The 22,612-nt window shown below is 36.5% G+C and overlaps 1 protein-coding gene across 1 annotated transcript in view; it reads right to left on the bottom strand.

Moving 5' to 3' along the window:
- fer1l4 (fer-1 like family member 4) overlaps positions 1-22,612 on the bottom strand; it is a 34,803-nt gene that overhangs the window by 7,529 nt on the left and 4,662 nt on the right. Inside the window, exons 6-36 of the mRNA XM_048173273.1 lie at positions 21,868-21,909; positions 21,610-21,783; positions 21,356-21,416; positions 21,097-21,228; positions 20,829-20,891; positions 19,713-19,797; positions 16,391-16,553; positions 16,042-16,216; positions 15,360-15,546; positions 14,731-15,009; positions 14,236-14,339; positions 13,693-13,801; positions 13,412-13,601; positions 13,194-13,314; positions 12,957-13,057; positions 12,761-12,848; positions 12,541-12,657; positions 12,255-12,407; positions 9,978-10,161; positions 9,714-9,838; positions 9,360-9,494; positions 9,031-9,204; positions 8,430-8,540; positions 8,019-8,180; positions 7,474-7,639; positions 3,068-3,180; positions 2,346-2,462; positions 2,213-2,252; positions 1,770-1,873; positions 1,490-1,624; positions 1,265-1,381 (exon numbers count right to left, since the gene is read on the bottom strand). Of these exons, the coding sequence (XP_048029230.1) occupies positions 1,265-1,381; positions 1,490-1,624; positions 1,770-1,873; positions 2,213-2,252; positions 2,346-2,462; positions 3,068-3,180; positions 7,474-7,639; positions 8,019-8,180; positions 8,430-8,540; positions 9,031-9,204; positions 9,360-9,494; positions 9,714-9,838; positions 9,978-10,161; positions 12,255-12,407; positions 12,541-12,657; positions 12,761-12,848; positions 12,957-13,057; positions 13,194-13,314; positions 13,412-13,601; positions 13,693-13,801; positions 14,236-14,339; positions 14,731-15,009; positions 15,360-15,546; positions 16,042-16,216; positions 16,391-16,553; positions 19,713-19,797; positions 20,829-20,891; positions 21,097-21,228; positions 21,356-21,416; positions 21,610-21,783; positions 21,868-21,909 (4,027 nt within the window). The remainder of the gene's footprint in view (positions 1-1,264; positions 1,382-1,489; positions 1,625-1,769; positions 1,874-2,212; positions 2,253-2,345; positions 2,463-3,067; positions 3,181-7,473; positions 7,640-8,018; positions 8,181-8,429; positions 8,541-9,030; positions 9,205-9,359; positions 9,495-9,713; positions 9,839-9,977; positions 10,162-12,254; positions 12,408-12,540; positions 12,658-12,760; positions 12,849-12,956; positions 13,058-13,193; positions 13,315-13,411; positions 13,602-13,692; positions 13,802-14,235; positions 14,340-14,730; positions 15,010-15,359; positions 15,547-16,041; positions 16,217-16,390; positions 16,554-19,712; positions 19,798-20,828; positions 20,892-21,096; positions 21,229-21,355; positions 21,417-21,609; positions 21,784-21,867; positions 21,910-22,612) is intronic.

Genomic DNA, 22,612 nt, shown 5'->3' with positions numbered 1-22,612 from the left:
GAACTCGCACGCGCCGTGAGAAGATTTGTGTGCGCTCATCCGAAGCGCGCGCACGCTTATTTCAGTCAGCATGCAAATACTGAGTTCTCTTTCAAGTCTTGCGCTTCGGCGGACAAATTCATACATAAATTAAGTCAACATGCCCGTCTTGGCGAGTATCCTAGCAAACATAGTCAGTTATGTCTTAAGTGAACGTATAACAGTCGAGAAAGACATCGCATGTGTAACAGTATATGTAGCTACTGGATCGTAACGTTACATGTCTTAAAGGGGAAAAAAACTATTCCTGCTGCCTGTTTTTAATGTTAAATCAAACAACAAATAACAAAGAAATCACTCACTGCTCTTGACTGAATAGTTTTTGTAACTTCAATAATGATTCATCTTTATTTATTTTATACAGTAAAGATAATATGCAGTGTTATTTTATATTTGATGTACCTGAAAACTACTGTTAGATACCTGAAAACCTGAAAAGCACTATTTTATTTTATTTGAGTATTTGCTTTATTGTACTTATTTGTGATGTACTTATTTGCTTGTAGTTTGATCGTTTGTTCTTATTTTCTTTATTTTTATTTGACAGTAGTCTTATTTTTAGGGTCACGGTTTCGGTACAGTTCGGTATGTGCCGAACTGTACCAAAACTGTGACCCTAAAACCATAATACGAACCGAACCATGAGAATTTTGAACCATTGCACCCCTAGTGTCATCAACACTCAACAATGTCCCTGCCCCAGCAATGTTTTTGTTGTTTCTCACTGTTTTTTTCTGTTTTTACTGTTCACAATCTTTATCTTGGCCGAAGCACTTTTGTTTTAATCTATATTAAGGATAATAAAATCAGCCTACGTTATAGTTTAATGTTAAAGATATTAATATTACAAAAGTGAGTGAGTCTTATGTTTATTTTTTATGTTTGTATGAAGGCTAAATACAAATAAAAGCTGAACATACATTTATTTCTACTGTTTTTATATCTAAAATATTACATAGTTTTATAGGAAGAGATTTCATAGATTTGGCAAATTCATTTTTCAGACATTGTGGCCGTTCTTGGCAGTTTTTCTGAGGCTATTATATAGTTCATATCGATATCGGAATTATATCGTATCGACCGAAATTAAGAATTATATCGTGATATAAATTTTGGCCATATCGTCCAGCCCTAGTGTGTATATATATATATATATATATATATATATATATATATATATATATATATATATATATATTGGTTTTTTGGACCAACTGATACTCACTTTTACTACATACACCCTCACTAGGACTTTGATGGGTGTATTTTTGGGAATTGCATTAGTGATCTGACAGTCTGCGTCCTCGTCTTCAGGAGCGATGGGGTATATCAGAAATGAACCCTGCAATGAAGCACAGCTTTGGTTTAACCTCTAATCCTCGACTTCCTTCATGCATGTCGTCACACTGTTGATGTAACACATGAGAGCTTGCCAAAACGCACATCTCACCTTATATTTACCCATATATCTCGTACTTTCATCTTCCTCTTCATCGTCCAGGCTGGATTTACCTTTGTATACAGGAAACGTGTGCAACCAATCCATGAACTGACTAAATTCATTTTCAAGTTCAGACTTGTAAAGCTGGAGAATGACATAAAAAAGAAAAAAGGAGGAAAATGTATACGGCAAATTGTTTTAGTTGGTCTATGGACAGAAACGAAACACTGTAAACATATTGAAATGTTTTCATAAATAAAAGAACTGCAGTTTGAAGAATATTTCAAACCTGTAAGGTGGCAATGTTCTTCCTCTTTGGAGCAGGAGGCTCTATTTCAATCACAGCCTCATCGTCCTCTACCTCTAGCGCAGACATGGTCAGTGGTGCTCCATCTGCACAATGTGACATTATATTGATGCTTTGAAATACATTCGGTCATAAGTATTTTTCTTAAAGTGGAGAAAGCTCAAGCCAAGTGGCATCTGTAAAGTGCAAACAAATTAGGCTAGGCCTTTTCTTAGAATAGATTTCACTTTCAATCAGTCCATAGCTGATTTAGTGCACGTATGAAGTCATTTACCTTCAGATTCACACAGGTGTCCTAGCAGACTAACCACAGGATTTGATTTATTGTTAAGTAATGCATTTGACAATTCAATTTAAACCTCTGTCTGATTGCCTGAGTGCAGTTTTATATGTATTTTCTTCTGAATTTGTTGCATTTATAATACCTCCATCTTGCCCATCTTCCAGGTCATCCTCTTTCTCCTCCTGAAGAAGAGATGGACACAAGACATTTATATGTTGAAGAAAACAATAAAGGCACACATTTTAAAACAATCCATTATCAAAATCAGTTATCACCTGTTTTTCGAGTTCAGCCAGTGACCCGTAATATTTAGACCACCAATCAAGCTCCTCCTTTTCTGGTGGCTCCTCCTCTAACTCCTCCTCTTTTTTAATCACCTTTTTGATTGGAGACTGAAAATGTAGTTTTGCACAAATACTTTTATTTTAAAATTTAAATTCTGTCATTTACTCACCCTCATGACCTTCCATGGTTTTAATTTGTGAACAGGCCTTAACACTCTAAACACGAACACAGATTTTTAAAAGTCATACACACACACACACACTCATTGAAAGCCTCCCATTTGGATGTCAGCAGGGGTCTTGGCTATGCAGTGACTGGCCAATTAATCAGAGTGATCTAACAGCAGGAGCTCAAACTGCCACAGGAACACACTTCACTGCGGCTCAACAAACCAGCAGATTCACACCATAATCAACAGGTTAATGGGTGCAAAGGGCTTCACATTTAATAACTGCAGACTGTGGATGGTTAAAAACATGTGCGCTAAGTACTCATTAGGGGCTATTTCAAACATCCCAAAGCAGCCAACTAACGTCATCGCACCCAGAGTGGATACCCTATGACCACATGGCAGCTCTGTGTGGCTGAATAAAAGTGTTTGCAAAACCTCTGAAAACTGGCGGAAGATGTCAGATAGAATTTTGTAACCATTTTGCATGCAAATTACAAAGTGGTCATTCTTGTGGCTTGAAAAATGGACAGTGGAACTTACTGTGACTAAGTTAAGAGGGTTGATAGGAATTTTGGAATGCTTCAAAGGAAGTCCTCCTAAATCCATGGTAATCACTGTGGTTAGTGGAGTGGTCTTCTTGGGGGGCTTTTTCTCTAAAATCACAAAGAGAATGTTTAGGAATTTGCCAAAATAAAAACCAGTCAATCACCATGTTTAGATGTGAAGGTATACTGATATTAATGAAAATGTGGTAATTCTCCACTTAAGTACACCACAGTTTAAAAAGTATGGGGTCAGTACAATTTTTAATGTTTTTGAAAGAAAACTGGCTGCATTTATGTGATCAAAATAGAGTATTCTGAAAATATCATTACAATTTACATAAATAGATGTTTTCTATTTTAATACATTTAATATGTAATTTATTCATGACAAAGCTGAATTTTTAGCAGCCATTACTCCAGTCTTCAGTGTCACATGATCTTTCAGAAATCAGTTTAATATGCTGAATTGGTTTTCAGGAAAATGTGATACATTGTTTTTCATGATTCTTTAATGAGAAGAAATTTATTTGAAATATTTATAAATATCTTTACTGTCACTTGATCAATTTAATGCATCCTTGCTGAATAAAGGTATTAATTTATTTTGAAAAAAGAAAAGAAAAAAAAAAGTTTGAATGGTAATAATGAGCATAATTTAAAACTTGGAACTGAGGGTCATTTAAACATCCTTCTTATTTTCTTATTTAGAAACATCCTTCATTGTTCAGGTAGAAATGAATATAATTATGATTGCAAAAAAAGTGTGTGTTCTGAAAAATTGGAGCAATAGTCTTCACAAACATTACAAGAAATGAGCAAATCTCAATATATTACAGAAGAGGATTAGGGCCAAGCAATAATAAAAAAATAAAACCATCTTGAGATTAAAGTTGTTAAATTTTGAGAAAAAACTCGTTAAATTTCGAGAAAAAAGTTTAAATAAAATGTTGAGAATAAACTTGTTAAATTACGAGAAAAAACTCATTAAATTTCGAGAAAAAGGTCGAGATAAAATGTTGAGAAAAAACTCATTAAATTACGAGAAAAAAGTTGTTAAATTATGAGAACAATTTCGTTAAATTATGAGAAAAATGTCGTTAAATTTCAAGAAAAAAGTCGAGATAAAATGTTGAGAATAAACTCGTTAAATTACGAGAAAAAAACTTGTTAAATTTCGAGAAAAAGTCGAGATAAAATATTGAGAATAAAGTCATTAAATTACGAGAAAAAAGTCGTTAAATTACAAGAAAAAACTCTTTAAATTTCGAGAAAAAGGTCGAGATAAAATGTTGAGAATAAACTCATTAAATTACGAGAAAAAACTTGTTAAATTTCAAGAAAAAAGTCGAGATAAAATGTTGAGAATAAAGTCATTAAATTACGAGAAAAAAGTAGTTAAATTACAAGAAAAAACTCATTAAATTTCAAGAAAAAAGTCGAGATAAAATGTTGAGAATAAACTTGTTAAATTACGAGAAAAAAACGTTTTAAATTTCGAGAAAAAAGTCGAGATAAAATGTTGAGAATAAAGTCATTAAATTACGAGAAAAAAGTTGTTAAATTACGAGAACAAAATCGTTAAATTACAAGAACAAACTCTTTAAATTTCGAGAAAAAAATCAAGATAAAATGTTGAGAATAAAGTCATTAAATTACGAGAAAAAAGTTGTTAAATTACGAAAACAAATTCGTTAAATTGTGAGAAAAATGCCGTTAAATTTCAAGAAAAAAGTCGAGATAAAATGTTGAGAATAAAGTCATTAAATTACGAGAAAAAAGTTGTTAAATTACAAGAAAAAACTCATTAAATTTTGAGAAAAAAGTTGAGATAAAATGTTGAGAATAAACTCGTTAAATTTCAAGAAAAAAGTCGAGATAAAATGTTGAGAATAAACTTGTTAAATTACGAGAAAAAACTTGTTAAATTACGAGAACAAAATCGTTAAATTACAAGAACAAACTCTTTAAATTTCGAGAAAAAAAATCAAGATAAAATGTTGAGAATAAAGTCATTAAATTACGAGAAAAAAGTTGTTAAATTCCGAGAACAAATTCGTTAAATTGTGAGAAAAATGCCGTTAAATTTCAAGAAAAAAGTCGAGATAAAATGTTGAGAATAAAGTCATTAAATTACGAGAAAAAAGTTGTTAAATTACAAGAAAAAACTCATTAAATTTTGAGAAAAAAGTTGAGATAAAATGTTGAGAATAAACTCTTTAAATTTCGAGAAAAAGGTCGAGATAAAATGTTGAGAATAAACTCATTAAATTACGAGAAAAAACTTGTTAAATTTCAAGAAAAAAGTCGAGATAAAATGTTGAGAATAAAGTCATTAAATTACGAGAAAAAAGTAGTTAAATTACAAGAAAAACTCATAAAATTTTGAGAAAAAAGTTGAGATAAAATGTTGAGAATAAACTCGTTAAATTTCAAGAAAAAAGTCGAGATAAAATGTTGAGAATAAACTTGTTAAATTACGAGAAAAAAACGTTTTAAATTTCGAGAAAAAAGTCGAGATAAAATGTTGAGAATAAAGTCATTAAATTACGAGAAAAAAGTTGTTAAATTACGAGAACAAAATCGTTAAATTACAAGAACAAACTCTTTAAATTTCGAGAAAAAAATCAAGATAAAATGTTGAGAATAAAGTCATTAAATTACGAGAAAAAAGTTGTTAAATTACGAGAACAAATTCGTTAAATTGTGAGAAAAATGCCGTTAAATTTCAAGAAAAAAGTCGAGATAAAATGTTGAGAATAAAGTCATTAAATTACGAGAAAAAAGTTGTTAAATTACAAGAAAAAACTCATTAAATTTTGAGAAAAAAGTTGAGATAAAATGTTGAGAATAAACTCGTTAAATTTCAAGAAAAAAGTCGAGATAAAAATGTTGAGAATAAACTTGTTAAATTACGAGAAAAAACTTGTTAAATTACGAGAACAAAATCGTTAAATTACAAGAACAAACTCTTTAAATTTCGAGAAAAAAATCAAGATAAAATGTTGAGAATAAAGTCATTAAATTACGAGAAAAAAGTTGTTAAATTACGAGAACAAATTCGTTAAATTGTGAGAAAAATGCCGTTAAATTTCAAGAAAAAAGTCGAGATAAAATGTTGAGAATAAAGTCATTAAATTACGAGAAAAAAGTTGTTAAATTACAAGAAAAAACTCATTAAATTTTGAGAAAAAAGTTGAGATAAAATGTTGAGAATAAACTCGTTAAATTTCAAGAAAAAAGTCGAGATAAAATGTTGAGAATAAACTCGTTAAATTACGAGAAAAAACTTGTTAAATTTCGAGAAAAAAGTCGAGATAAAATGTTGAGAATAAAGTCATTAAATTACGAGAAAAAAGTAGTTAAATTACAAGAAAAAACTCATTAAATTTTGAGAAAAAAGTTGAGATAAAATGTTGAGAATAAACTCGTTAAATTTCAAGAAAAAAGTCGAGATAAAATGTTGAGAATAAACTTGTTAAATTACGAGAAAAAAGTCGAGATAAAATGTTGAGAATAAAGTCATTAAATTACGAGAAAAAAGTTGTTAAATTATGAGAACAAAATCGTTAAATTACGAGAACAAACTCTTTAAATTTCGAGAAAAAAATCGAGATAAAATGTTGAGAATAAAGTCATTAAATTACGAGAAAAAAGTTGTTAAATTACAAGAACAAATTCTTTAATTGTGAGAAAAATGCCGTTAAATTTCAAGAAAAAAGTTGAGATAAAATGTTGAGAATAAAGTCATTAAATTACGAGAATAAACTCATTAAATTAGGAGAAAAAGTCGTTAAATTACGAGAACAAATTCGTTAAATTACGAGAATAAATTCGTTAAGTTAATGACTTTATTCTCAACATTTTATCTCGACTTTTTTCTCGAAATTTAACGACATTTTTCTCATAATTTAACGAATTTGTTCTCAACGTTTTATCTCAACTTTTTTCTCGAAATTTAACGAGTTTTTTCTCGAAATTTAACAACTTTAATCTTGAGATGGTTTTATTTTTTTATTATTGCTTGGCCCTAATCCTCTTCCGTAATACTGTATTTTGCAATTCATTGCAAGTAATTCTTTTGTGTTGTTGTCAAAAACATGAATGAAAAATAATGAGTTGACTGAATTAATGTGCAAAATACTCAATATTAATCAACAACTGCTATGTCCAGCATTTAAAAAAACAAAACAAAAAAAAAAACAGAATATGTACCTTAAACTAGAGCAATCTAAGAGTGTGATCACTGTCCTTTCTCATTTCAACAAAGTTTCATGCCATGCTTTTTTGTACAGCATGAGAGTCTTTTAAATGTAAAACAGTTATGTACACACATATCAGGACAGCAGATGCTTTCATTTTGGCCTTTAAACCACAAACATATGAGCTATAGATGTTCCATACCCTCAGGCTCCTCCTCTTCATCTTTCCATTCCTCTTGGTCCCTGGGCCCAAATTGCACAATGTTTTGAACCACGTGAGTTCCCACCAGGACCAGCCTCCCAAACGCCCTCTGCTCTATAACGAAGATAGTAAGAGGAGGATGCAGGTAGACAAGCTCTGGAAGTTCCTGAGGACACATGACCAGTTATGAGATATTGTGCAATTGTGATTAAAAAAAAAAAAAGAAAAAAAAAAAGTATGCGGTAGATGATTAATTTTAAATCATCTTCATCAAATTGCATTGGTGTTTGCAAAAGGCATCACCAAGCAATCGTCATTAAAAACCTACAACTAACAAAGACATTTATTGACTACATATTGTGCAATGAATCATTCTGAGCAAGACATCAGACTATTAAATTAAAAGAACTCAACAGAAGCCAGAATCTCACCAGCTTTGCTTTGTGATTCTTAGACAGGATATGTGATCAAAGCTTGCATGGCAAGTATGTTCTTAACACAGCTCTTAAGATAAAGTCTAATACTTTAATAAGAGGGAGTCTTACAACATCAAAGTGTTTAACCACATCATTGAAGTTGGGGTTCAGCTTATAGCTCTGAATCTCCTCCGACTCGATCATCTGGCCCGCACACTCCATCTTCACTTGAGGCCGCTCCACTTCAAACAGGTTGACCCTTTTCAGGTCCCTCAGGCCCCAGTACAGCACCTGCCATTTAAGGGTTTGAGTTGAAAACACTGTAGACACGTACCAAACCAGTCAGCTGGCAAACTTGTGCAGGAGGTCACCACTTGCTGCTATTTAAAACGCTCTCATGGGGATTGATTTATAAACACATCTGTTTTATGTGAAAAATCAATTTGTTCTTATGCGTTTAAGACCTTAAAATGTTGACGTTAAATACAACTCTTGTGATTGTGATTCATTTTACTTCTGTTCAAGGTCGTGCCTTTGTACCTCTATTCTGTATTTCCTCAGCATGGGTCGAATTCCCGCAGGAATGATATAGCGAGATTCTTCTCCACTGCATTCTGGTTTTTTGGGGTCAACATCCAGTGGCAGAGCTGGCTGAGATGGATTTACAGCACACATACATGACATTTAAAAGACTTATTTTGACACGTTCGGTTGTATATAGAGGTGGAGTTGAATTTAGCAGACGGATTGGCTACAAGTCATCTTTATCTTCAGATAAAATATAGAGAAATATATACTGTGTATATACACTACTGTTCAAAAGTTTGGGGTCAGTAAGATTTTTTAAAGAAATTAATACTTTTTTTCATCTAGGATGCATTAAATGTGACAGTAAAGATTTTATAATGTTATGTTATGTTTGTTGAGCACCAAATGAGCATATCAGAATGATTTCTGAAGGATGCTGGAAATGGTTAATAAATTGAGCTTTCTATTCAAATTTATCTTTCTATCCATTCAGATGTATAAAGCTGCTCTCTAACAGACAAATGAATGCTTTTAGTCATGTGAATGTGTGCGTTAAAGTAGATTCTACTCAGTCATTTGAACTGAAATTAATGAGAAAAAGCAGGGGTCCCACCTCTCCAAAGCTGGAGTAATCCAACTCGATTAGCTCAAGAGCAGCCAAAATTTCCCCAGCTTTGCTCTTGCCTTTTGTGATGTCAAAAAACTGCAGCTGGGGCTTTTCATATGGCTCTTCCACAAACTTCAGCTCTGGCTTTGCAAATGCACGACCAAGGGCTTGTGGACTGCCCTGTTGTAACATTCAAATATACCACACATAAATCAAATAAATTATACTGTATAATAAATATTCCAAAGTCTGTCATATATAGAGAACTATCCATGAATATAAATACACTTTTTAACTGATCATAACATTTGAATGCATTGCAAACTATCACTCACTAGTTTGTTGTAGTCATAGATGTTGATGATGACCACAGGAGGGTCTTCTCTGTACTCGTCCTTACTGCCCTCCATCAGAACCTGATCATAGAGGAGTAACTCACACCATGTCGGGGACAGAGTTTCTTCCATCACCTACAAACAAAAGTACAATCTTTTAACAATCCCTGAGACACAAAATTACAATCAATACAGACTGAATGATTAATTTATATGCCCATTCAGATCCTGTTGGACTTAATGGACCTGCCATAAATGTCCAATACATCAAAGTTAGTTTTCAAATAGTGCTTTTCATATTCATTGCTTTTTATTGGGGACATAGAACAAAATATGTTAATATATGAGACCTACCCGTGTGACCTGACACTGAGTGTTGAACACAACCTTGGCAAAGGGGTCGGACAATCCATTGTCATCAGCTGCAATGATGCCACGCGCCTGATAAATGTGAGCACGTAACTGGAAATAACGACTGTCTGGATGAAAGGACAAGGAAGGATGGTACTTTTCATTAAAGTGAATCCAAATGTCATCCAAATGGACAAATATTGGATTTTAAAGCTGCCCCAGACAAATTATGGAGAATATCAGAGATGTTTGTATTGGATAAAGTACCTTCCACTGCTAATTTGGTAGGAGGCATGTTACGGGGAATCAATGTGCCAGATGTCGCCTCTTCATAAATGGGTCTAAACTCTGCTGGAAGGCTGGTGACACAGTTTTTTGCGTACTTTGTGATACCAAGCCACATATAGACTTCCAGTTTGGCAAAGATTTCCCCCACTGGCCCTCCAGGGGTCTACAAAACAAAAAGTATAAAAAGTAAGCCACACATATAGTCTGGCTATTACCAGACCAAGCTCAATTTAAAATTGAACATTGGTCTGGGGAGTTTGCTATGTATTTCCTACTGCACAAGAGGCGTGATCAACGAGCATTAGTCACGCAATTGGACAGTCCTTCAACCAATCAGATCAACGAGCATTAGTCACGCAATTGGACAGTCCTTCAACCAATCAGATCAACGATCCAGGTGACGTACTTTGCAGAGCGATGCGAAAACTCCAGACAGGTTTACCGTGTGTCTCAATCAGCTCCCAAATTCAGTAGTCAGGGCACTGATCAGGGAATCAGCCACATTCACTTTCATGATATACTGATTCACGACCTAGGGAGCTGATTGAGACGCAGGGTTAATTTGTATTGGTTTGTAGCATTGATCCGCGGTTTGCAGAAGCAGCAATGGCATCGAGCGATTTTTGTAGGTTGTGCAAAAAAAACATGAAAGTGATCGGTATTTACACCCACTCGAGCAATTTGTTTGCTAACTAAAGAAGTCATTCAGCATCATCGAGAGTTTAAAAGGCGACTCTGATACTGTACAGGTTCAGTGTAAATGAACGCGGAATAGAGTGCCCCAGGGATGACGCATTTTTGTAGGCAAAATCCGGAAGCGAGTTAGCATTTTAGGACTTCCGGTTCCAACGCCGTCAAGTCTATGGGTTTTTTGAATGGGTTTTTGCTAAATCGCCTGAAATAAGGTCTGTGGTTAACAAAGCCTCTAAATACTTTCACGTTTTGATCTATGACATAAAACACACCAGTTATAACCCACTTGTGATTTTTGAAACTTATACTGTGTCTTAAAATCGGCGGTTGCTAACAAATTGCTAAAAGGGACTACTTCCTTTGGCGGGGACTTTAGATGTCATCATTAAAAACGGGACATTTGGACAGCATTTCTCATGAAAAAGTGGATAAGTATTAATAACAGCGCAGATCATAATCAGCGAGCATGTTTTGAAATAAAGTTGTTTTCTAAATAAAGTTTGAGGAAGCTTCGTGGTGACGACGTTGATCCGCAATCATGGTGTGCTGTAGTCCGTTTATAGCCTACTGTTAGCCTTTTATATCTGACGACTTTATTTAGGCTTCAAAATCTATAAATGTTGTGTTAACTTGTAAAGATTATCTTGATAGACAAAACGTGTAAGTGTCATAACCCTTTGTTAAACACAGAGCTTATTTTCTGCGATTTTCCAAAAGTCTATGGGAAAAATGCATAGGCTTTCAACCGAGGGAACCCGTGCGCCGCTAACTTCCGGGTTGGCCTACAAAAACGCGTCATCCCTGGGGCACTCTATATAGCTGCCCTAAACTACGTCATTGTCATGACAACCAAAAAGAATTCCAGTCAGCTCAGGCGGCGCGAGATTCAAGAAGCAGGGAGACGAAACATATAGAGCAAATAATAAAAATATTGTCTACCAACAAGGGGCACTGAAGTAAAAGAGTCCTGTACTCACACTGTTAAGCAAACCACCAAAATAACAGCAGGGAATCGTCTTGTGTCATTCATTGCTGTTTGTAATCTTCCTATGAAGAGACTGACGGATCAACGCGCTGCTACATTTCTCTCAGATAAGGTAAATGCTTAACACAGTCTCCGTCACTGTGATTGTGCATTGTTATATTGGAGTGACGGGTAGATCAGATAGAGTTTGAAAGCTGCTTGCCGTCGCTTCTCTATCGTCATCGTGTTATACCCTCCAATAGTGAGCAAGGTGGATAAGCCAGTCTGTGGTTGGTTCCCGCAAAAGTGTAACAGAGAGCAGTAGAAATGAATGTACGGGTTTCCAGACTGAGTTGCCGAGCGAAATCAAATCGCCGGCAGATCAGGCTGGGTTTACCCAGACTACCACACATATACATTTTTAACAAAACAACAACAACAAAATTGCTCAAAAACAACATTTCACTCCAATTTATTCATCTGAGGTTAAAGAAAACCCTTTCATTTATCAAAATATTTCATGGCAGTTTTATTTTAGGAAACTAGTAATAAATTGTTTTGGACAGAACAAAATGTTGCAATATGATGTAGGAATTCACCTTCATGTACACAGCAGTGATTTTCCCGCAGTCTTTGCCCTTCTCCTCCTCCACCAGTGAGAAGAGGATGGATGGTGCTGGGATCCTAGCATAGGCCACTCGCCTTCCTCCACTCAACATCCATAAAAACACATCAGGAAGTGTGCTCTGAGGCTGACATATGAGAACACAAACACACTTATATACAGTTCTGGTGGTAAAAAATTGTTTGTGTGTGTGTTTATGTAATATATGTATATATAAATTAGTGTAAACATTAAGACATTGCATATCTTGATGGCATTACTTCAAGGGCCAGAAAGCGGAGCCTCTTTGCGATATTCTTGAGATCTGCTAGTCTTTCTTTAACTGTATTTCTGGTGACTCGCTTTTTTATTCTCAGGGTCTGTTTGGCCAGCAAAACCTGCAAAATAAGGCAATTATTATGACATTCTCCATGAAGACTGTTAGTGCTACTAAAACTAAACCATATATCCATAATACAAAAATCAATACAGTTTACTTACGATGTTTCTTTTGATGAGCCCCACACGGCACTTGTCAAGGGTGTTTTGCCGAGCACTTCTCTTTCGGTCTAAGTTACTGCTGTACTGCCTGAGAGCCGATGAGAACAAGCTTTCTATTATCCATAATGTGCTATGTAAGAAACAGCTACAATACGTGAAATGGACTTAATACAATAGTCATGCAAATGTGTCCTACTTGCAAGAGGAAAAGAATTCCAGTACGACATCCACCAAACGTTCTTTAGACTTGATTTTTGATCTTTTCAACAGCATCTCCACTTCATCAATGCCATATTCCTTGAAGAATATAGGACATAATCCAAACTTAGACAATTCCAACAATGATGTGAAATGGATGAATTTTGAATTACATGAAGAGAATAAAGTGGCATTTTAAAAACAGAGTATTCAATTTCTGCACTGTAGCACTTGCCAGACGGTCAGCCATCTTGGACAACCAGTTGCTGTTGTGGAATCGGAAGGTGTGATCCTCAAAGTAGCTCCACACGAAGACGCATGGTTTCTCTCGGAATAAGGGAATGCAACTAAATGATCTAAATGAGAAAAACATTGATGCTTTCAGTTATTCCTCCATAATCCTACTGCACTCCACATGGCGATAAGCTGTCAGCCTTGAGGATGTCATTTCACCTGTCATATTCAGTGGGCTGTGGTTTCCTGGGCGCCGTGACGGATTTGTCCCGAGGCCCAGGGTTTAGAAGTTGATCTCTCTCCAGCTCATCATCTGATTCCAGCAGTGGCTGTCTATCCTCAGCCAGATTCTCCTGATTACCACTCTTCCTGGACTTCACTATCACGTCTGCAGTTTTACCATAGTTCCCTGTGAAGCGTCGTTGTTCTTGTATTCAAAAAGCTGTTTATATTAAGTGGTATGGGATGTGACATTATGATATTAATCAGTCCAGTCTTACCTATAGAGAGCTCAAAGGTGACAGGTTTGGTGCCAATAGAAGGATCAATCATTGTAACTTCAAAGAAAGATGCAAACAACAAAAATTCATCCTTCTCTCCAGTGAAATTCTGCATTAGAAAAAACAGATTAAATGTATGATTAAATGTCTGTATGATTAAACACTGACGATTAAATGTAATACTGTATATATGTAATAATAGTTGTAACATCAGCATGATTGCAAGTGTGATGTTTAAAAATAACTCCAAACTAAGTCAAAGAAGGAAAACCGTTGTTCGTCTCCAAGCAACACATAGTAGTGGTAAATAATTCCTGAATTAGTCAGCGTTTTGAATGAACTGAGTGAATGATTCAATGACTTTTTTTCCAAATGAATCAGTGTTTTGAAAGAATCAGTTAAATGAATGATTTGTTGAATCACTCATAAAGACTTGTGACCACCTCCTGCATAACCAGTAACTGAAAAATCCCCACTTAGCCCCATGTATAATCTGAAATAAAATAGCGTTTATCTTTTCTACAGGCAAACTTGGTCACTGACCTCAGGAAGAGGGTGCACATCTTCCACTTCCACTGTGACGGCAGCTGGTACCTCAGCGCCAACATCTTCAGATTCCTCGACAGGCCCACTGGGACTCTGCATTGCTGAATAAAATCATTCTCTAGTCAAGATTACAGTGCTAAAGCATCTTTGATAAATGTTTGTGTGTGTATAAATGCAAAATTCCAATATGTGTATAAAGTTTACATTACATATTGACATTAAAAGTTGTGATCTCTGCGCAATTAGTGACAAACAAGTTTCAGACACTCCAGACATCTGAAATTAGTTGAACAAACAGGTAGCCCCACCCCAAGTCTCACGCCATTGGCTGAGCTAATGTCGTTATGTCTGGCCCATTCAGGATGCTCAAATAAACAGATTCCTTTCAGTGGCACCAGGGGCACAGAAATTACACACTTCACCATACATAATCCATAAATGATTACAATGTGCATATTTTTATTTTAGAGGAATTAATTTTTTTTTTACTACCTTCTTTGCCTGCTGTTTTCTTCTCCTTGGACTTTCGGCTCTTGCGTTTAAGATTAAGCCTGCTAATTGTGCTCTTCACATTAGTAACAGTCTTACTCTCTGTCACCACAGCCGTAGGGGAGGAATAAACTTCCACACTCAGCGAGAGCAGCATTCTGCCCCTGTAGAAGATCCCTTCACTCAGACCTTCATTAAGATCCCTGTGGATGTCTCTCAGCGTGGAGTTTTGAGGAGAGCCGTAGAGATTGACCCAAGCTGGGCCAAAAGTGGGATTGAAACCTGATACAGAAAAGATAGGGAGTAGGTTGCAGAAGGTATAATAAAGTAGAAGTTGTTCAACAAGGGGTAAAAATCTGAAGTTACCAGAAGGCACCTACAGTAAATGTTAAAAAGTATGTTGGGAAGAGTTTTGGTTCTCACTGACTTTTTTTTTGGACCATACAATGGAAGTCAATGGGAACGAATCTGTTTGTTTACCAACATTATATAAAATATCTTCTTTTGTGTTTCACAGAAGAAAGAAAGTCGTACAGGTTTGGAACAACATGAGGGTGAGTAAATGATGACAGAATTTGTTATTTTGGGTAGACTATCCATTTAAACTTGCAGTAGTCAATATTAAAACTGACCATTTCGGTTGGGATTGGAGATTTGAAGAAGGTCCAGGAAATGTGTTGCCACAGCCACATCTCCAATGTTGGCATCATCAAGGATCTGGATTTTGATCCGCCGAGCAAGAGGAGGAAACTGCTCAATGAAAGATATCTGTTCATTCCACTCGGGAGCATTGGTGTTGATTTCTACTGATGTTTCCCCCTACCAAACATGTAAATATATTAATTTTCATGCATTTTAGGTTTGGCTCCTAAATCTTTTTTTTTTTTTCTTTCTTTTTTTTTTTTTATATAAGACAAGCTCTGACATCATAACAATTTATTTTAAGCTGAAATGTTTGCCAACACCCTGTGTGGCAAGACTCCGAGAACAGTTCAAATACTGACGCACCTCAGCCCATTTAACAAACAAAAGCACTGTCAGGGTGTGTGTGTGTGTGTTTTGAGAATAGTGTTATTTTCCATAATTCCAGTGGGAGGAATTAATTTAAAAATGAAACCAGAACATTATAAGGAAAAGAAACTCTTAGATTTAGATCATTTGACTGTTTAAATAGTACTGTCAAGCATATATCAAAGCAAGAGTTTAAGCAAACATATCGTGAGAAAGACTTTCAGTTCTTCTGGCTTAAACTTTCTGTGTTGGAAATACTCTGAACAAAATGTTTTATTCAAAGTTAGATGTAAAGAAAATCACCCGCTGTCCTGCGAACGTGACCTGAACATAAGGGTCAAGGAAAACCTTCTTGTCTCTCATTATCTTCCCCATGAAACCAGAGTTCATGCTGGGTAGGCCTTCAGCTCTGAAGATCTTTAGGATAAACTTTGCCCATGGACGTTCTGATGGCATCCTCTTTGGAAGGAGAAGGTTCCTACATGTCACATGAAAATGTACCAAAATATATGAACTTTCAGATGCTGAAAAGTATTTACTGAACACATTGATGCCAATGACCAAAAAAACAAACATCTAATATTAATGTTTCTTTCAGGGGGAATGGTTTCATAAGAGGAGAACTGCCATGTAACATAAGGCAAGCTCTTACTTTTCAATGTCATCGTTCTGGCTGCCAGCTGGTGCCAGGCTGGCCATGCCCATAGGGTCTCCTTTCATTACCACACTCACTGTGCACTTCACATAGCCTTTAATTCCTGAGCGGGTATCTTTTGGGTCAGTAAGCGGAGCCCATTTCTGGTAGAAACGGTGATCTGCGAAATATATTGGCTGTGTTAAGTTGTTGTAATGATCAATGTTACAGTTTCTAAGTAGACCTATAATCATTCTTTTTTACCACTGGGGAAGAGTTAATTATAATCATTAAAATGTCTAGGGAATGTCATTGTTTTACCAATGCAATCTAAGCCTGTATTGTTCACCCAAATCTTGCAAATAGCAGTTATAGTTTCTTTAGCTTGGTTTATATAAATATTAAACGGGCTATATGTATAATTCAGAAACATTGCTATTAGCGACACTGGTGGCCATTAAGTAAACTGCAGTCTGACTTCACACAACGTTCAAGAGACTGAACGTTATTTAATACCCTGATATACTCACAGCGAAGTTCTTTTTCGTTCTTTGCTTAGAAGTAAAAAGAAGTTGGCAATACACTGCTGAGAATGACGTTTAGATGAATATGTATATGTTCTGTACTTTTTGCTCTCAATATCAAAATAAATATCCGCACAAAGCGATGTGGATATGTTTGCAGAAGCTCTGCAATTCACCGGCATCATGTCGACAGATGAGGTAAAATTACACTTACTAGCCTACAAATCTGGCTATCTGAGACTATATTTTGAATGAATCCCTTTTACATTGCCATTACAGTACAGAATAGCTCTTTGGGCATTATCATGAACATAAGCATTCGTTTCATGTGTCATAGAATGGGAGAGAGGCTTTCGGGAACACAAATGTCACATTCTTTTGATTTTCCTGGTAAAAACGTCCTTAGTCCTTCAGATAAAAATCAGTCTGCAGGCTTTCATAGACAAACTAGGAAGTCTGGTAAGGCCCAGTTTTGTCTCAAGCTGTTCACACACTGACAATAAAATGCGATTAATACATTAAAAGCCTTACAGATATCTAGCGTAGCGTCAGTTCTGGCAGGTCACGTCAGTCAAGCTTGCATCAGCTGACTCCCAGGTGACTTGCGTCTACCTATAGGAATACGACGCCTATTACGGCATCTATATATAAGCTCCTCCGTATTATCAGCAGCTATTGCATTTCTCAGGAGCAAATTAAATGGCGAATTCGACAGGCAAACAGCATCATCTCACTAGGAATTGTGCAATCGGGAATTTAGCGAGAGGGATTTGTGGATTTCACCTCTCATTCACTGCATTGATCATAAGCCGACTGATTGGAAATGACTGAGTTAAGGTTAGCATTGCTTCTCGCATCGCTGCAATTAGACATGGACTGGCAGTTCAGATGATCTGCACTCCCCGCATGAAGAAACGTTTCAAGACGAGATCAAACATCCACGTTACAGCCGGCTATTTCACTCTCCTTCATCTCTGAATGTTTCCACGAAGCTAAGCTACGTTCCTTTTAATGCTCATTGTTTTAAAGCTAACTCGTGATGTTGTTAAAGCTATCACTCTTGCTAGGCTTCTAGTCCTTCTCAGTAAAAATGTTTTTGCAAAGCTTTTGCGATCGTATTTGGCGATGTGCGTTACTATCTGTTGTCATTGGCAACCGGCTTGATCGCCGCACACGCTGGTCGGATCGCCGTGTTTAGCGCTATACGTCGCAGATTCAAGCAGCTTTGCAGTAGAGACAGAAAAACAAAGATTCATGGTGCAAACGGCTTTTCTGTTGTGGTGCAGCACATAGTAAACATCGTTTTTCTTAAAGCTATAGTGCCACTGGAAACGCTCGTTCTTAAAGGTTAGAACAAGCTGATCTTAAGGCTATCTAAAAAATTGCTTGTTACCAAAGCTCTAGTGTCATTGCTGCATACTATAAGCACTACTGTGGTAAGTTTATTCAGGTACATGTTATCTTAAGCTGTTGTCTTAGACTTATGCTCTTTATGATATCCAATCATATCGCAACATTCTGTGATAAGTGAACAAACGTCTGTGGCTTGAAAACTTATCAGAGTATTGTAACATGCTTTTCTTTAAATACACAGAGGTTTCTTATTCAACCCTAACAATGTCTAACTTGATGGTCCTGTAAGGAGTGTGATATCATGGGAGTCGCCATCTTGTCTTTCGTAGCCAAAGGAATCGGCCCGACTGGAGCAGAATCGTGCTCATGATGAGGAAGCACTGCATTTCATTTCTTAGCTGCACGCTACATCTAACTCAGAGCTATTGCTGCGGGTGTATGCTTCCCCAACCTGACTACCACTAGTTTAATACTAGTCTGTGATTAACAACATGCTTGTTGTAACAGATTGCTGCCACTAGGGGTGTAAGCTTCCCCCAATAGGAGAGAGAAGAGAGAAGAAAAAAAAAAAAAGAAAAAAAAAAATTATTAGGCAATGGGTGTATGCTTCCCCGACTAGATTGCTGCTAACGGTGTAAGCATATATGTTATATAAAAATCGCTAACTAAATGCGCTACAACATGCTTGTTGTATCAGATTTGCTGCCGTTACGGGTGTAAGCTTCCCCCATTTATTTAAAAAAAAAAAAAAAAAAAAAAAACTGCATTTTGAGGAAAAATGGCATTCAGATTTTCGCACTCAGTTTGTGTTGGGGGATATCAGCATATGGTTTGTTTTGGGGGTTTATTGCTGCTCTCCCTGCTCTTATCCATGCTAGGCTGCATGGATGCGCAGGGAGTTCTTGCCCAGAACAGAACCATACCACCAATACAAACTCTATGCATTATCTATCATATTTGACGATAGTGGTCCTGACAGAAATCTAGCGTAGCGTCAGTTCTGGCAGGTCACGTCAGTCAAGCTTGCATCAGCTGACTCCCAGGTGACTTGCGTCTACCTATAGGAATACGACGCCTATTACGGCATCTATATATAAGCTCCTCCGTATTATCAGCAGCTATTGCATTTCTCAGGAGCAAATTACCCTCCTCCATCCCCAGCTCCTCCTCTCTTCAGTCAGGATTGGCCTTATTATTTCCCCTGAATCAGACTAATTCTCAAAAAATGTGTATGTTAAATCATGACATTTAATGATATCTGCATGTTGGTCCTGTTCTGTTTACCCTGGGGGGTTTATTGCTGCTCTCCCTGCTCTTATCCATGCTAGGCTGCATGGATGCGCAGGGAGTTCTTGCCCAGAACAGAACCATACCGCCAATACAAACTCTATGCATTATCTATCATATTTGACGATAGTGGTCCTGACAGAAATAGCCCCTTTAAAGCTAAAACGTGATGCTACCTGGCTGCTGATGCACTGTGCTGATGTCGATCTTAAAGGTTCCTATGTGGGTCATCAAAAAGGCAAGGATTTTCTTATGAACCACCTAAAATATAAGAAAAAATAAAGAAAATAGCCATGATTTATACAACACGCAAAATATGATAATATATAAATGACATTGCTTAAAGGTACACTATGTAACTTTTTTTTTTCAAAATTAACAAAATTTAAATGAGTCAATACATCATAAATCCTTCTTTCAAAATATGTTTTTGCCTTACCTTGATTCACTATGGTAGGCCTATTATAAGTGTTTATATTTTAGACCTTGCTGGATGGTTTTCGCGGGAAATTTCTTACATGTGTCACTCGCCATGCACTGTCTCATCATATTCATAAATAGAGAAAAGTTACTCAGGTTACTTTGTATATGGTGTGGAAGTGACATAGGTGAGAAAGGTTGACATGGAGCACACTAAATCTAGGACCTCCAGGGAATCACCCATTTAAAAAAAAAAAAAAAAAAAAAAACACCAAACAGAGGAGAGTCTGCTGGCAAAAAGAGAATGAGACAGAGCTTGTAATAAAACTGAGAATCAACATTGGCTTAACTTTTTGGAGATAGCAAGAACTGAGGGATTTGAAATGTTGTAAAACGTGGATGTGGAGATGGATACATATATAAGAAATTTATGTAAGTCCCTTTAAATCTTTCCCACACAGCAGGAGACTCCTAGGCGGATCCGCATCCAAGTCGCTAAACCCGCGTGACTGTCACATTCGTTTTGGCGCCGCACAGAGGATCAGCTCCGCCTCCGGGCGGTGCCGTAAATTCTACTGTCAATCAGCGGATCCGCGGACGCGCACGTACCTTTACTGTAACGGTTGTATAATTTTGCGGGTCCCAAACGGACCCGCCGCGGAGGTAAGGTCTTAATCGCGGATGCGGAGCGGATGCAGCGCGGAGCCACGGCGAGTCTGCGATCCGCATTCATTGCGGATCCGTCACTGCACGCAAGTGGACGCCGATACGGGTCCGTTCGCGGATACGTTCCGGAAGCCGCGGTCGATCCGCCACGGAGTCCTTTTGCTGTGTTTTGTTTGCATGTCTCTAGTGTCTCTGGAAATACTTACAGTAATTTCAATCACTTTATCAAAAAGCACGTCTTGTGTCTCTTGGAATTCAAACATGAAGTTCTGAAAGACAAAAAACAATCAGAGAGACGCTCAAAGCTTTAGATGCAACAGTATAATTTCTCTGTGATCATTAGTTGAGGTGTGGACTCTGCTATTCTCTTATATTTAAAAAAATATTTAAAACTATCTTTTTTGTTATCGTTTTAGTTATCATTCTTGGTGTGAATTGGCCTTAATGCTGAGTTTTTTGCAAGCAGTTAGTTACCTCATTATAAAATGGACAATTGGTAGACTTCTGAGTAGCTGTGTGCCTTTTCTCATCCCCAATAGTCACATACACTGCTGGGTTGATGTTCACCCCTACCAGTTTCTGAGCTTCAATCACATTTACATTCACCTGAGTGGAAAAAAAGAGTGAAATAGAAGACTTTACCCTAGTAGATTCTCATCAAACAGTGTCAGTTATGAGGTAAACAATTATTTGTATATGAAATAAGTATGTTTTCCTCATTGGATTGTTTTACCTGGAAAGACTTCACTTTAGGTGTGATAGCTAGCTCGTGCTTTGCTATAGCTCTGCAACGACTACACACATGAACAAAGCTGTGAGTCAGTATTATTTATCAAACTCGTTACATTCTCAGATTAGATTTCAAATATGGGAATTACATGATGGGCCATTTTTAGTTATGCAATGTGTAATGTATTGTATTACACTGCAATACAATATGCTTCATAATGGAGTAATGTATTACACTAAAAGGTAATTGAAACGCACCTCAAAATGGGAGTGAATGTCACATTGGCACATTCAATATCTGCAAAGTCATAATCATCATCATAGTCATTGTCATCATCTTCGTCTCCATTCTCGTCATCAGTTTTCAAAAGGCTACGACCAATCATCCTGGTTTCACGATCCAGCTGCTGAGGACGCAGGCCATCTGAAGAGCTGCGAATTATTGAGAATATCAGTGTTAATACCATGAATAAAGGACATGAAAATGAATAGTTGACCATACTGAAGATGTCTTACCTTGGTTCTGTAAAACCTGTGTTTCTGATGACAAGCTCTGAGCTGAAATGGAATAGAGAAAATGAGATGGATGGATGGCTGTATGGATGGATGGAAGGAAGGAAGGAAGGAAGGGGGATGGAGAAGAAGGAAGAAAGTAGGAAGGAAGGAAGGAAGGAAGGTAGGTAGAAAGAAAGAAAGAATAGAAGGTAATAGATAAAGGAAAGATGGATGGATGGATGGATGGATGGATGGATGGATGGATGGAAAGATCCATCCAAACAAGGAAAAAGGCAGGAAGGAAAAATTTTGAATGGATGGACGGAAGGAGTGTAAGTAATGAATGAAGGGAAAATGATTGGTAGGGACAGAAAGAGGGAAGGATGGAAGAATGGATGAAAAGAAATAGAAGTAATGTAGGAAGAAAGGATGGATGGATGGATATATAATTGAAAGAAGGTAAATGTTATAATGGATAAAAGCAGTGGAAGCAATGAAGGAGGGAAAATTGATGAAAGAAGAGATGGATGGATGGAAAAACAAAGGAAAGAAAAAGTTTTAATGGATAAAAGCAGTGGAATCAATGAAGGAAAGGGAAATTTATGAAAGAAGGGATGGATGATGGAAACAGGAAAGAAGTCAAGAAAGATGGAAGGAAGGATGGACAGAAGGAAAGAAGAATGGATAGAAGAAAGGAAAGAATGGATGAAAAGAAAGAGAAAGGAAGTGCAAAGAAAGAATGAATGGAAGAAATGGATGGATGGAT

Source organism: Megalobrama amblycephala, linkage group LG21, assembly GCF_018812025.1.
Source record: "Megalobrama amblycephala isolate DHTTF-2021 linkage group LG21, ASM1881202v1, whole genome shotgun sequence".
In the NCBI taxonomy this organism is placed as follows: domain Eukaryota; kingdom Metazoa; phylum Chordata; class Actinopteri; order Cypriniformes; family Xenocyprididae; genus Megalobrama; species Megalobrama amblycephala.
The sequence above is the reverse complement of the archived record's forward strand: the minus strand, read 5'-3'. Positions and strand labels throughout refer to the sequence as shown.